General features: G+C 44.5%; 1 protein-coding gene across 1 annotated transcript; it reads right to left on the bottom strand.

Moving 5' to 3' along the window:
* Positions 1-7,225: 7,225 nt before the first annotated feature.
* On the bottom strand, positions 7,226-9,587 carry LOC123447783 (cyclin-A3-1-like). Its single transcript, XM_045124453.1, has 8 exons — positions 9,003-9,587; positions 8,683-8,915; positions 8,518-8,593; positions 8,339-8,415; positions 8,199-8,232; positions 7,946-8,095; positions 7,723-7,857; positions 7,226-7,635 (listed from the first exon to the last, which is right to left on the bottom strand). Exons 1-8 carry the CDS (start codon positions 9,345-9,347, stop codon positions 7,564-7,566), a joined length of 1,122 nt encoding a protein of 373 aa, XP_044980388.1. The 5' UTR covers positions 9,348-9,587; the 3' UTR covers positions 7,226-7,563.
* Between the last annotated feature and the right edge of the window lie 4,739 nt (positions 9,588-14,326).

Genomic DNA, 14,326 nt, shown 5'->3' with positions numbered 1-14,326 from the left:
TCTGCAAGAAGCTCCCGCGGAAGCAGCAAAATCACACATTATACTCAATTCAAATATATTAGTAGCAGTCAAGCGAGGCTCCAACGGCTGAGACTCCAACTTACGGACATGTTTCTTTGTTGAAAAAATCAGTGCAAGGTGGAACAACAATCGATGGAGGTGTGATGAATGAACAAACCGACTTTTGTAATGCCCCTTTAGGAGTATAGAGATACGATTGAGAAAACTTTTTAGTTTCTACTGTTAATTATTTGCATCCCTAATTAAGGCTCTGACTAATTAATGAATTGCATTAGTAACTCGATTTCATATGGCACGAAAAAATGCCTACTTAGACGGACTTATTTAATTGCATGTGTAATTAGTTTTGTAGCTAATCAATCGTATTAATGACTTGATTTTAAATTGATTTGGTGCTTCGTTTTTAAATTATGTTTTCATTAATGACTGAACACCGATGGAATATGTTTGTATTAATGACTGAGTACCAACGAACAACGTACGGGCTTCCCCTTTAGGAATGGAGACTCACTATCTATTTATTCTCTTCATGTGGCTATGCAACATTAGCATGTCATATATGTAATTATAAGTTATTTTCTCACTAATCTATCCATGCAACTTATTACCTCAGCAAATTATTCGTGTGAGGCATAAGTTTAATTGTTTGTATTAATTTTACTATGATCATGGATGGTGTATGGATATATGTACTTAATCCTTCACATTTTGTTAACAAGATGATATTATGTTAACTTTGATCCAAAAGTATCTCTTCTTTTATTCTCATTTTGTCATATGCTTCATATGTCTTCTTATTTTTTAAATGAAAAATCGAGGACACTCTATCATTTGCTTTTTCATTTTCTTTTGTTATTTTATATCACATATTTAAACATTTATTTTAAAAGATTTCCAGAGCAACACGCGGATGTATCATCTAGTATAAAAAGTGTGTGGGGGATAAAAGTGTTTGTGGTTGTGTAGAATTTAAACTTGTTAGTTATTACCCATTAATATGTACATTTATGTCATATCTGTTTTTTATGAAGTGGTTCCCTAGCTATCGATGCCATTACAATCCCCAAGAAATTGATAACCTCACTTATTTATTTACTTAGGAAACAAATGCTTTATTTATGTTAAAAATCATACCAGCTGCAGTTTTATCATGAAGACCTTGAAAGATAGAAAAGCAAAACTCCCCATCACCTGTGAACAGTGAAGACGAGGCTCATCTCCACCAAAACAATTATGGGAGAAAGGATCAACCATCGCTGCCTTGAGGACTCCACCGAGGGAAGCAGCTTGAACCACCCGGTTGTCCGTGGTCTAATGTTGATGAACGTACCTTGGTCATACGACTTTTGAAGGAACACTGACACTTTCGTTAGGATAGAGGTAAACTCCATCCGAGAGGAAAATCAACACATCGGATGGTCAAAATTGAAGATTCAACCTACGAAGACCAACCTCCACGCATTCCTCGCCGGTTGCTAAACGCGCACCACTGAGACAGGCACGGAATGGGGAGAACTCATTCGCTGAAGCGGCCACTGTCGCTCGACTCCCTCATTCCCAAAACTGAAAGGGGGTTTCAATTTTTGAAAGTTCATTTTTCAACTTTATAAAAGTTCAGAAAGTGCAAAAAATCTTAAATTTTGGGAAACTGAATTTTTAGATTCTCTAAGGTAAATGTAAGCTTCTGATCATTCAAGATTATGACAGTTGGCGCACAATTTTTCTGTAATTCTATACATGGATATCTAAAATTTTCCAAAAACTAAAAATTCGGCCATAGATGACTTCACAGAAAAATGGAAAGATCGGCCTATCGGAAACTGAAAGTTTGGACGCACACATCTTGGCTAGAAAATTCCGTCCATATAGCCTGGGCCCAGGGTTTGTATTGATAATTTAGGATTTAGAAATTTAGAAAGAATCTTTATGATGATGACAAGCATTTTGTTTGTTCAACGTGCGTGCAAAGGAGTCATGCAGATGCAATGCATCATTCCATATCATCAATGTTGTAGCGTTGCTTAGAGGGGAGCAGATTTTAGTCCCTCGAAATTGGATGGTACGTGAGAGGGTCATGTTATTTAGCAAATTCTGCACGTCATTATCCAATAAAAAAGTTGCAATATCGACCTTAGAGCTTAGTGGCCATGTGTGCAAGTCAAAAATATGATTTCTACAAGCAAAAAATACCGGGAAACATCAGTAAGATTTTCCTTCAATATCATTCAAACATATTTGCGGAAGGGGGCAAAACGACTATATAGTTGTGTTTAGCTCAAACTCATGCACATTATTTCCAATTTTTCAAAAAAATCTTAATTTGTTTATTCATCGTTGTACTGACTTGAAATTTGACACCTCTAGATTGGATGCCGACGATTTGCATAACCAAAACAGCATAGGCTCCCCAATGTTGATATTGTCGGTTTGTTAATTCTCATGATGTCATCTCCACTATCGAAACATCACCACCAATGACAAAATAAAAATTACAATGTTGATGTAGATCTAGGTTTCCCCATGTCTCCTAACATCAAGTCGGTCGTGGGAGACGAATGGAATCCACGAAGAATGACACGAGAAGACCGTCTCTCTTCCGAAAGCTAGGTCTCCACTTTGGCTCTTCTTTGCAAGTGTTAATTTAGGTTACTAGATGAGCTACTGGACAAGGCCTCCTATATGACGCTCTGTATCAAAATGTCCGGATGACTCATATAGTGATTGCTATATAGGTCGGTCAAGTATTATCGCTTGTTGTTGGTTTTAGCATTACTACATACCGCTTTTCTACTAGTTTTCTCTAGGGGGGGGGGGGTGGCTTTTACATCTTTGCAGTCGGTTTTCTAATTGTGTTTTCCTTAAAAACATGAATATTTTTTAAATTAACAGTTTTAGAAAGGTATTAGTTATTTTACAAATTTGACAAGATTTTTTGTAAAATCGTGAACATTTTTAGAATTGGTGAACATTTCTAAACTAATGGAAAAAAATACCAATAGTGCAAGTATTTATTTTAACGTTGTGAAGATTTAAAAATAAATATGTGATCAAATCAAAAAAAGGGGAAATCACACACAAAAAACGAAACAAAGAAGGGAAGCTGGAGAAAAGAAAATCGGCTCGAACCGGATCGACACATTGACCAGGCCCATGAGCTCTTTCATAGGCCTCGGGCCAAGAAGGAAGGAAGGAAGTACTCGTCGCCGGGAAACCCTATTTAGCGCTACAGGCGCCGGTTACAGGAATCTTTTACTAACCAGCGCCTGCAAGCGCTCCGTCATGAGTCGGCCCGTTCAGAGATCCGATCTGTGCTTTATCCCGTGAACTTTGTTGCAAATCAATGAATTTTTTTGAAAATCAGTACAAATTTCTGCAAATATATGAACTTTTTGGAAAATCAGTGAACATAAACTAAAATTCGTAAAAAATTTGAAAAACAATGAATTGTTTATAAAATTTAAGGATTTTTCAAAAAATCGACGAATTTTTTCCAAATTCTGTGAACTTTATTATAATACATAACCATATTTCAAAAATCAAAGAATTTTTTTTATAATCATTGACCTTTTTTGCAAATCGGTACTTCTTTGAAATTATATGAAAAAAAATCATTTTTTTAACGACAAACACGTTTTACATGGGCCGGCACACCAGGAGAAGTTCTGCAGGCGTCGGTTTGCCTAACCGGCGCAGAACGCGCCGTATACGACTTTCCTGGGGTCAGGAGTCACTTTCCCCGGCTACTTACCTCCTTTCTTTCTTTTTCCTTTTTTCTTTCTCTTTTTTCTATTTGACCTGGTTAAATGATTTTTCTTTGACGTAGTTCAACAATTTGGAAAGAGTTCGTCAAATTTATTCTTTTGTTTTTTTGAATGATGAATTGTTTTCAAATTTCTGAAGTTTTTGCAATTTGACCCCAAAAAATCCAAATTTGATGAACTTAAACAGTTAACTGTTTTTTAAATTTTTTGAACTCTTTACAAATGCGATGAACATTTTTCCATATCAGTGAACTTTTTTCACATTCGATGAACTTTCTTCCAAAATCGATGAACTTTTTTTTAGACCGTTGAACTTTTTTCCAAAGTAGATGAATTTTTTTCTAAATTTGGTGAACTTTTTTCAAAACCAATGAATTTTTTTCAAAATTAGTGATCTTTTTTCCAAAATTAATGAAACTTTTCTAAAACTAAAATGAACTTTTTAAAAATTTGGATTGACTTCAGAAAAATTGGTTGATCTTTTTTCAAAATGCAAGAATTTTAACAAATATATTATTTTATATTTGATCTTTCTTATTAAAGTCAACAGTTGACTAGTCAATTGGTTAACCATGACCGTACAAAACAGCGATGAGTGAGCAAACGGTCAGGCGAGGCGAGTTGACCGCTCGCCACTTAGGCCGCCCATATTTTGGCGGATGTGAGCGCCAGCTCCTCTCGTGGTCGGCTTAAGGTGACCTCCTATTCGCCGCTCGTTCCGGCGACTGCCGAACGGACGCAAGGGGGGTCGCCCTACACGGCCGGCCCAGTTTTTCTCTATGTAAGAAAATCTGATAATTTTCTTTTTCCTTTTATTCTGTTCCTTTTTTCCTTTTTCTGCTTATGTCTTGTTTTCCTTTTTGTTCATATTTTCTTTATTTACTTATTTTTCTTTTCAAATTTGAAGCAAAAACATTTTTTGAATTTGAAGAATAATTTTTGAAAATCTTGAGCTTTTTTTGAATTAATGAAAACTGGTTGGAAACAAAAATGTTTTGAAATTTGGAATATTTTCTAAAAGCAAAAACATTTCGAAATTTAAGAACAATTTTCGAACATGAAATTAGTTAAAAAATTGAACAAAATTTTGATATTTGAGAGTTTTTGAAAATACAGAATATATTTTAAAAATATCAAACATTTTCTTTAAATACCGAACATTTTTTGAAAATTCCAAACATGTTTTGAAGTTATGAATATTTATGAAAAATAGCAAGTATTTGAAACTTAGAACATTTTTTAAAAAATAATTTGAAGAACAATTTTTTAAAATCCACAAGATTTTCTGAAGTTCTGAATGTTTTTCAAAAATTGCCACTAATTGAAATTTAGAAAAAAATATAAAAAATCAGGGATATTTTTCGAATTTTAATAACATTTTTTTAAAATCCAGAACCTTTTTTGAAAATCTGGACATTTTTAAAATTTATGAAAATAGTTTGGAAAATGACAATCTTTTGAAATTTGGAAGATTTTTAAAAGCAAGAACAATTTTTGAACACGAAATTAGTATAAAAATGAACAAAATTTTGATATTTCAAACAGTTTTTGAAAATACCAAATACTTCTTGAGAATACCAGAAATTTTCTCAAAAAGACGAACATTTTTTGAAAACTCCAATCATATTATAAAGTTATGATTGTATGAGAAATGAGAAATGTATGAGCAATTGTAGCCAATCAATGAGAGGTTCACGGCTGCTTGACAAGGCATCGTAGTACTACTTCATATATTTGCAGAGTTCGTTTTCAGGGTAGAACATTCAGGCAAACGTTAGTCTGAGGAATCTGTTTATCAAGCTACAAAAGCGTGGACTAGTCAAGACTCAACTTACAGTGCATTGCCAGTATGCTGTATGCCACTCAAATAACTAGAGAAATATATTGATGGGTGTCATATGATCAATTAGTCAATGCATCTGTAGCAGTAACTTCATGTACTTCTATTACAACTAGACAGACTCCCCCATGCCCGCGTCGCCCCTGGCAGCGGCTCGGGCGAAACCCTAGCCGCAGTCGCAGCCGCGTCCGCCCCCTCCCCTGCTTCCTCCTCCCTTGCCATCGCCGAAGGAAGCCGGCGGGCTAAGCCCGACCGGCAGACGACGGCGGGGAGGCGTTTCGTCACCCTGCGGTGGGCTCTCGTGGCAGGGGAGTTTGACCCTTCCGCGGACTCTTGCGGCGTGGCGTCGCCGGCATCGACAGGCCTCCTTCGTGTCGCTCCTTCGATAGGTCTCGCGCGCGGGGGGAGGGGGCTTTTCCTCCTATGCGAACTCGTTCGGGTGCTCGTCGTCGGATGTGGCGGCTTGCGGGGTCTGGCCATCTTCGGCCAGTTCTGGCCCAGTCGGGGGGCTGCCCTGGCTGGGGGCCATGGTGGTGTGCATCGGCCGCGCTCTGGATGCCTGCGGTTGCCCGGGTGACGGCCCCGGATTTGGTGGTGGCGGCTTCGGTCAGGGGGTGGTGCGTCTGGTCATGGTGGATCGTGGGATCCCGTGGTCAGAATGAGGTATGCCTTGCAACTGGTGGTTGGTGGGCGGCGGTCGATGGCGGCGAGTGTTCGGCGCAGCTCCGGAAGAAATCTTTGCTCCGGTCTCCATCAGAGTCGTTATCTTTCTTGGAAGCGTCGTCATGAAGGTGTGCTACTCCTCCCCACGACCTGAGCTCCGGAGGAAAACATCAGATCCCCTGGATCAGGCGATGGAGGCGTCATTGCGTCTTTTTCCTCCTTGGGGCATCGCCTCGGAGCCGGCTACGATTGGGAGACTAGTATATTGCAACATCTTCGCCGCATGGTTTGCTAAGATGGGGCGCTTGTCACTGTTTGGCAACGATGGTGGCGTTGAGAGGAGCTCAGGTCGCAGCGTGGACTTTGGTAGTCGATTCTTTCCGGCGTGTCCGAGGTGGTCTTCCGTGGGTTGCTTGGTTACTTTGAAGTCAAAGCTACGGTGGAGGGGGTCCAAGCGATGACGATGACAGGCGCTCGGTGGTCATTTGCGATAGACACGATCAGCACAAGTCCTGCATATTTCCCTTGTGATACTCATCATCCAGGTCGAAGCTATCAGCTGTTGGCGCGTGTGGTCATCCGATGGCATGTGTCATCATGGCTTCTTTGCAACTGTTTGCGGGATGGCTTCGATGTTAGAGCTCAATGGTGAAGTCGGAGCCACTTGTTCGAGGCAACCGATGATGACAATAACGCTTGCGACCCACGGCAAGCCAGGTTGACCGGTGGTGCTAGTGTCATATGGATTGTGTATTATATCAGGTATTTCATCAATTAACCAGACAATTCTCTTCTTCTTAATCAATGAAAATGTTCTTTTGCCTCCTTTCAAAAAAAAATAGTCAATACATACAGCATAGTTACTGTACACCAAGTTATTTCTATGTACCCTTTTTGGCCTCTGGTCTAGAGTTACCCACCAAAGCATGTCAGCGGAAAATAACAGTAGGTAATCAAACATTGCAATTCTGGTTCTGCCCAATAAATAAAGGCATTATACAGTTACTTTTTAGAAAGAAACACGGCATCAGAGTGTAATGTATAGGTATGATACACAGGTACATGTCTCCACTTGCCTCACCTCCTACCAAGCTGATTTGTAATAATTTAACTCCGAAAGCGCCTAGCTGAGGTTTTGACATTGCCAACACCTAAGGATCTATGACTACCCTAACTGGGCTGACAAAGCCACTCCTGAACTTCCGTCATCATGTATCACGGTCGAGGAAACCTCAGAGAGTGTTGATTTGATCTCACTGCCAGCAGATTGAGGAACACCTACTCCTTGAGGTCTTCAAAGTATGATGCAGGAATCCCAACAGGCGGTAGCAATGCAGATACACCCTTGAACTGTTACAGAGATGATTGCACGGTTAGACCAAAAGCAGAATCATGTAAATGGTCATAGGTAAAATGGCACTGCTGATGCATGCTTACCCTGTGTTGCTTGTATTTGTCCCGGATTGCATTCCACGATTGCCCTTTCCTGCTGAGCTGCAGGTCATGTATGGCGGTAATGCAATCCTTCAGCTCGGATGCCCTGTACCCGGTCACCGATTGCAACTTCTTGCTCTGCAACCGCGCAAAAAAAAAATGAGATGCCATTTCAAAGCAGATGGCTCAAAAGCAGAGCTTCGGATGACATGGAAATGTTTCGTACCCAAGGGTTGGAGTCTGGATTAAGGGTCAGCCGTGCAACGAACACCGCTGAAGCTGCAACAGCTGATGGCAAGAACCGGACGCAGGCATAATCCAAAAGACTCAGCTCTGTGAGATAGCTCCCCATGAACTCCAGCAACAGGCTAGGATACTGCAGCAAACAACACGACTTGAGTGAGACAACAATGCATGAAAATCAACCAATTTAACAGCAACATGGCTCAAAGGTAGTATGAGAGTTGTGGACCATTTACCTTCTTGTCTTCTTGGCCAGATTTGATGAACATCCTGCAAATAGGGAAGGAAGCAGACAGAACACAAAGTTCAGCAACACATCCTTAGCAACAAACAGGGATAGGAGCAGCAATTCAGACTCATTTGGTTTGTGATATACCTTAGGAAGGTCTTGGCGGTAGGATTGCCCATCTCAAACTTGAGATTGTTTAGTATATCCCTCTCCATCTTAACAAGCTGTGCATGCCAACAAGAACTCAGATCAGCACTCTAAGCTAGCATCGACCAATTGCAAGATCTAGCACAAATGAACCAAGCAAGCAAGAGAAGACCACACACCTCCTGCTTCATGTAGGTGTTGTCCGTGATGTAGCAGAAGTCCTCCACATTTGGGGGGCTGATCTCCTCATACTTACTGGATCCACGCAACGGATCTCAAGTCAGGCTCAAATATTGATTTAACTGAACAATCTGCACAGAAATGGGGACGAAACGGGGGCTTACGAGGCAATGAGCATGGCAGAGACGCCGAGGAGCTGCAGCTTCTGACGGTTGAGGGAGTTGGACGAGAGGAAGCGGTCGATGTAGGAGACGGTGAGGTAGAGCGTGTCAGAGACGAGCTTGTACTCCTCGGCGACCTCGACGAGCCAATCGACGAGGATGCCACGCATATTGGGGGTGACGTCCACCTGCACCCTCTCGATGTAATCCGCCGCCGGCCGCCGTCTCGCCTGGACCTGTGAGGCAGTCACACAGATAGCTCGTCAGAACCCAGCAACGAGCGAGTAATTAAGCCGATGTGACCGGGGAAGAATGGCGCGTACCTCCATGGATCGGAGGTAGGAGTAGATGTCGGACGCGTACGGAGCGCAGAGCTGCGGGTCCCCGTTCTCATCGGCCGCGTCGGGCGCCGGCTTGGGCGGCGCGGGGAGGGACAGGAACGACAGGGACTTCTTCTTGGGCTTGGCGGCTTGGGACGACGGCTTCTTGGGCTTGGTGTGCGGCTGGGGGGCGGCGTTAGGGAGCGTGGGGATCTCGCTGAGCGCGACGCGCTTGCGCTTGGCGGCGACGGCGACGGCGGTGACGGCGGCGGCGCGCTTGGCGGATGCGCGGGTGATGCGGGGCGCGGCGGCGGCGGCGTCGTAGGCGGAGTTCTCCTTGTCGGCCATGGCGCGGCTGCTGCTCCTCCTCCGACTCCGGGCGCGGCGGGGCGGCAGGGGTAGGCGGGCGGCGGCGGAGGGGAGCAGGGGCCGGTGGTGGAGGAGGAGGAGTGTGGCAGGCTCGGGCAGAGGCGATTAAGTAGGAGGAGGAGGCGGGGGGGAATTGAAATGGAGGGAGGGGAGGCCGCCATTGGCTTTTGGATTCGGAGGTTTGGGGGAGGGGGGGCGGGGGCCTCGGGTCCGATTCGCGCAGCGATTTGGGAATTGGTTTGAGGGATTAGGAGGGAAATTGGTCTCGGGGGGGCGTGGAAACACGAATCGTTTTGAACGGGGGCGGGGAAGCGAGGGGCGGCCGAGGAGGGAGCGCGCGCGAATCGGTTTTTTTTCTTTTTCGACGAGAAATTTTAATCGTGGGAGCGGTACGGCGTGGCGTGGCGTGGCGCAGGCGGAGTAGTGTTTTCGTTTCGTTTTTTGGGGATTTGGGCGTGCCGGCGCCGGCGCGGAACGGGCCCGCGTAGCAGCGGGCGCCCCGTTTTGGAGTCATTTCTCGCTGCTTCTTTTTGGATGCGTGCTGATGCCGATGACGTGTTTGCTTTTGCTGAGTCAGCTTTGCCACCGGGGAAGTTCGGGAACGGGCTTGTGGAGCTTCGAAGGAAATTGCCGGCACGGACCTCGCCCTAGTGTCCCTCCGTGCGGGCGACCCGCGCGCCGCCGCACCTCCATCCCTCCTCCATGCCGCCGCCGCCGGGCGGTGACCGTGACGGAAAGATTGTGTGGTGTCCGCAGCGATGGGCCCTCCCTCTTCCGCAAACGAAATGGGCTGCACGGGCAGCTGCACCAGGCGGAGACGCGAGGCCTGGGTCGTCGCCATGTGGCGCGCCACTGCAGCGAGTGGTGACTTGTGTGTGTTGTCGACACGAAAAGACAATGAGCGGTGAAGGGGATGGGTCGCAGTAGATAGGTCGTGCCAGATCTGATTGTTTAGCGGTTGGTGACAGAGATGGACGGGTGCTAGTGCCCAGTGCGTTGGGATGGGGCGACACACGCATGTTGTAGCGGTGTTTGCCTAGTGAAGGTAGTAGTGGGGCTGTCGGGTGTTGCTAGTGGTTTACTCCCTTCAAGTGTGTCCATGTCCGTCTCCTTGAGTTGTGGCGTCGTCTAGCGTGTGTAGCGCTAGAGGCAACCCAAATCCAACATGGGTATTCTTATTCTTGTGTGCGGTGATGTCAGTCACTTGGTTTTGGTTTGGATTTTGCCTAGTTCTAGCACGTGCTACTGTAGGTCGTCAAGTTCTAGTTCTCCCTCAACTTTCCTATTTTTTCTTGTGTGGTTTATCACCCAGTTCGAAGCATGGAGGTATAGGATGGCCAGACCCAACATGGGCTCGTCTAGGTCATGTGTGTGTCACTACATGCCACTCGGGTTGGTGTGTGCTTGTTGAGTTCTTGTGTGCGGTGGCAACCAACATGTTCCTGGTAGTGTGTGTCTGGTCTCATTTTGCCTTGTAGCGTTGGGTGGTGTTGGATTTTGGGATTGTTTGAGGAAGACTTGGCTCACCAAGAAAATCTAGCATTGACCATGTTGTCCGTGGTAACAATGCCCACGAATGTCGCCTTCCTCCTTGGTGGTACCATTGTGGAGCCGATTACCCTTTGTACCTCATGACATGGGATCTTCAGGTGAAACCCTAAGACCAGGTTGTCCAGATCGGGTGACATCGATGCCTAGACATCGTTTTCCTTCTTGGAGCCATCACCTTTGAGATATCGACAATGGATTCCAGTGGTATGCACAGTTGATGGTCGAGCCTGGGTTTGCTACTCCATACGAGTTATTGGGTTCTTCTTGTGATATAGCACACAAGCAAAGAATTTCCCTCATTTGAAAAATAAGGTTTAATCAAACCAGTAGGAATCACCAACCTAACTAGGTCAAAATGCTAGCACACAAACAAAAACAATATTTGCACCCAACTTTGCATGGGGGTTGCCAAGCCCCTTGTCTTACTCGTTAGAACGTTCAAAGCAAGTAGATAAATAGTGATATGGCAAAAGCAAAACACATTTTTTGTTGAAGCTTGTATTAATGAAGAATGGACCCGGGGTCCATAGATTCACTATAGGTATGTCTCTTGAAAAGAAGGCAAACGGCATGGTAACAAGTTACAGTTGGGCAATAGACAAGAATAGCAACAAATATGACTATGACCATTCATGGCATAATCTCATATAGGCATTACGTCCGAGACAAGCAAACCATTAATCCAACATCATCTACTACTATCACTCCACCCCAAGACCACTATCCAGTATGCATCTCAAAGTATTAAGTTCAAAGTAAACGGGGTAACGCTTTAAGCAAGATGTCATGATGTAGACACAAAGAAAACTAGCAATAAGATAAAACCCCGTTGTTTTTTCCTTCGTGAAAAAAATACAAAAATACATGTCTTGTCCCCATTATGTCGTTGGGTGATAGAAATCACCGTCAAGATTGAACCCACTACTATTCATCACTCCCTCTGAAGATCTACCAACAATCTTGGCCAAAGGAAACAAATAGATCGGAAATCATACATAGCTACTTAATTATACAACAGATAAATCTCACCAGATTCAAATAAATTCGATGAACAATCTGATCATAAACTCACAATTCATCATGTCCCAAGAAACACACTGCAAAATCATATTGGACTTACCCCAATCAAATAAGGAAGGAACATGGTAATGGTGAATGTGTTGTGAACTTCCCCTAGCGAATAACCTAGGGTTTCTCTCACTTCTAGCGCCTCGGCCGGAATTTATCTTGTATCTTCGTTCGATCCCTCTGACGTGCCTCTCTCATACTCGAGCGGATCAAGAAGGACCCTCGCGTTTCTTCCCTGCCTTGGTTGTGAGGCATGTCGGGAGTATTGCAGGAGACAAAGGTCTAGGGTTTGGATACTCACCCTCGTTTGGTGGTAATGATGGCAAAGGATGCGGGAACGCGGAGGAGGGAGCCAAGGGAGAGTGTGGATGATCTCCTAGCCCGTCTGAACCTGCAGGAAGAAGAAGACGATGATTTCATCTGGGAAGAGGAGCTTCCCGATCTGACGGCGACACCCAAGTGGCTAGCTATCGCTAGGGTTCATACTCCAAAAACCTTCATCCCGAGTGTGCTCTATGGGGACATACGTGCAACGTGGAATCCAGCTAGGCATGTGGTTTGGTGGAAGATCAATGACAACCTCTTCAGAGCACAATTCGGTTGCTTAGCAGATTGGAATAAGGCCATGTCTGAAGGCCCATGGCTATTTAGAGGCGAGGCATTGATAATGAAAGAGTATGACGGGTTTAAAAAACCTGAGTCTATCAAACTGGACAGAATAACAGTATGGGCGCATATTCATCGTCTACCAGATAACTTTCTTATAGATCAAGTAGTTCAAGGGATGGCCTCTCGTATTGGGGAGGTGGAGGAGATCCAGCTGAGGCTACCGGCGGGGTTCTTTGGAGAATTTGTTCACGTCAACGTCAGTATTGACATCAATGCTAAGATAAAGATATTTGTGACACAAAATAAGGGAGACGAACGTGTTCATTATCAAGTCAAATATGAAAAGCTACCCACCTTGTGCTTCATTTGTGGGGAATTAGCCACTCGTATGAAGAATGTGGCGATGGTGAACATGATGAATTAGGTGTTGGTTGGGGAGAATTTGTCCTAGAGGATGCGTTCAGGGTCGGTCATGTTGGCCGAGGTGTAGCCGGTCCACAGAGAGGACGAGGCTCTAGAGGAAGAACAAGATGAGGAAGAGGAAGGGGGAGATGCTTATAACCCTAATCAGAGCTGGCATTTTAATGCTCAGAACCAGAACCCGGTAAATGCTGGGGGAAGGATGGAAACAAATAGGGGAGAGGATGAACTCGCCGAAAATCTGGATGGAAACGCACTGGCGATGGTGCAGGATAATATGCAAATGCCTAATAAACGCTCATCTATTGAGAATGGATCGAGCTCAAGCTCAGTTCGTCCGGACCAGAGCGTCAAAGTATCGAGGGATAGAGGGACGAACCCATTGGCACTGGTGGTGGCTGCTTTTGTCGCGTGTTCTTCCCCCCTCCTGTTTATGTCTCCCACGCAAGCAAGTAAAGAGGCACAAGCAAGGGGATGAAGGAAATGGCCAAATATCAGAGAAAGGCGGAGCAAGAGGGAAAATCTCAGGGTTGGAATTCTCCCAAACTAATGTCATATCGGCGACCTCCACGCTAGAGGATCGCCGGGAGCAATGAAAACCTTAGCTTGGAACTCTCGGGGTTGCTCTCGCCTAAGGCAGTCCGAGAGCTCTTGGATCTCCAAGGGCGGCTGAGAGCAGATGTGATTTCTTTGTCTAAATCACATATGAATAATGTTAAGGCGGAAGTTCTGAGAATTAAATTAGGCTTCAATTCTTTTCATATAGTAGACAGTGATGGAAAGGCTGGTGGTCTTGTACTGTGCTATAATTCTGCTTATGAAGTGATCTTGAACTATTCTTCAGACAACTTTATTGATGGGATAATTATGGATGGAAACGCACCTGCTCGGCGTATCACAGGGTTCTACGTTGAACCGAGTTGGGATTGAAAGCATCTATCATGGAACTATCTTCGCGACATTCATGCCACCAATTCTGGTCCATGGATTGTTCTTGGCGACTTCAGTGAAATTGCAAACATGAGTGAAAAGGAAGATCGTAATGTCAGACCTAATCACTTCATGCAGGATTTCAAAAAATGCATTGAGGAGTGTGATACTGAATATTTCAAACCCTTCATGAAGCAACAGACGAATCGGCTCAAGTTTGAAGCCCGATGGTTGGATGAAGGAACAGTTGCTGAGATCGCCACTTCAGCGTGGGAGCGCGCCAAGGTCGCGGGAATTAGACCCTCCCTGGCGAACCAGACCAAGGTTGTGTTGCATGATATGCATGAGTTGGATCGTGAGATTCCTAAGAGCCTGAAGAA

Source organism: Hordeum vulgare, chromosome 4H (genome assembly GCF_904849725.1).
Source record: "Hordeum vulgare subsp. vulgare chromosome 4H, MorexV3_pseudomolecules_assembly, whole genome shotgun sequence".
Lineage (NCBI taxonomy): Eukaryota > Viridiplantae > Streptophyta > Magnoliopsida > Poales > Poaceae > Hordeum > Hordeum vulgare.
Note: the sequence above shows the minus strand (reverse complement) of the source record. Positions and strands in the feature narration are given on the sequence as shown.

Bases quoted from the DNA above. Each gene is read 5' to 3' on its own strand.
- LOC123447783 (XM_045124453.1), bottom strand. From the start codon at position 9,347: ATGGCCGACAAGGAGAACTCCGCCTACGACGCCGCCGCCGCCGCGCCC. The intron at 8,416-8,517 runs GTGTGTGGTCTT...TGGCATGCACAG, and splicing joins ACACCTACATGAAGCAGGAG to CTTGTTAAGATGGAGAGGGA. The intron at 8,233-8,338 runs GTATATCACAAA...CCCTATTTGCAG, and splicing joins ACCGCCAAGACCTTCCTAAG to GATGTTCATCAAATCTGGCC.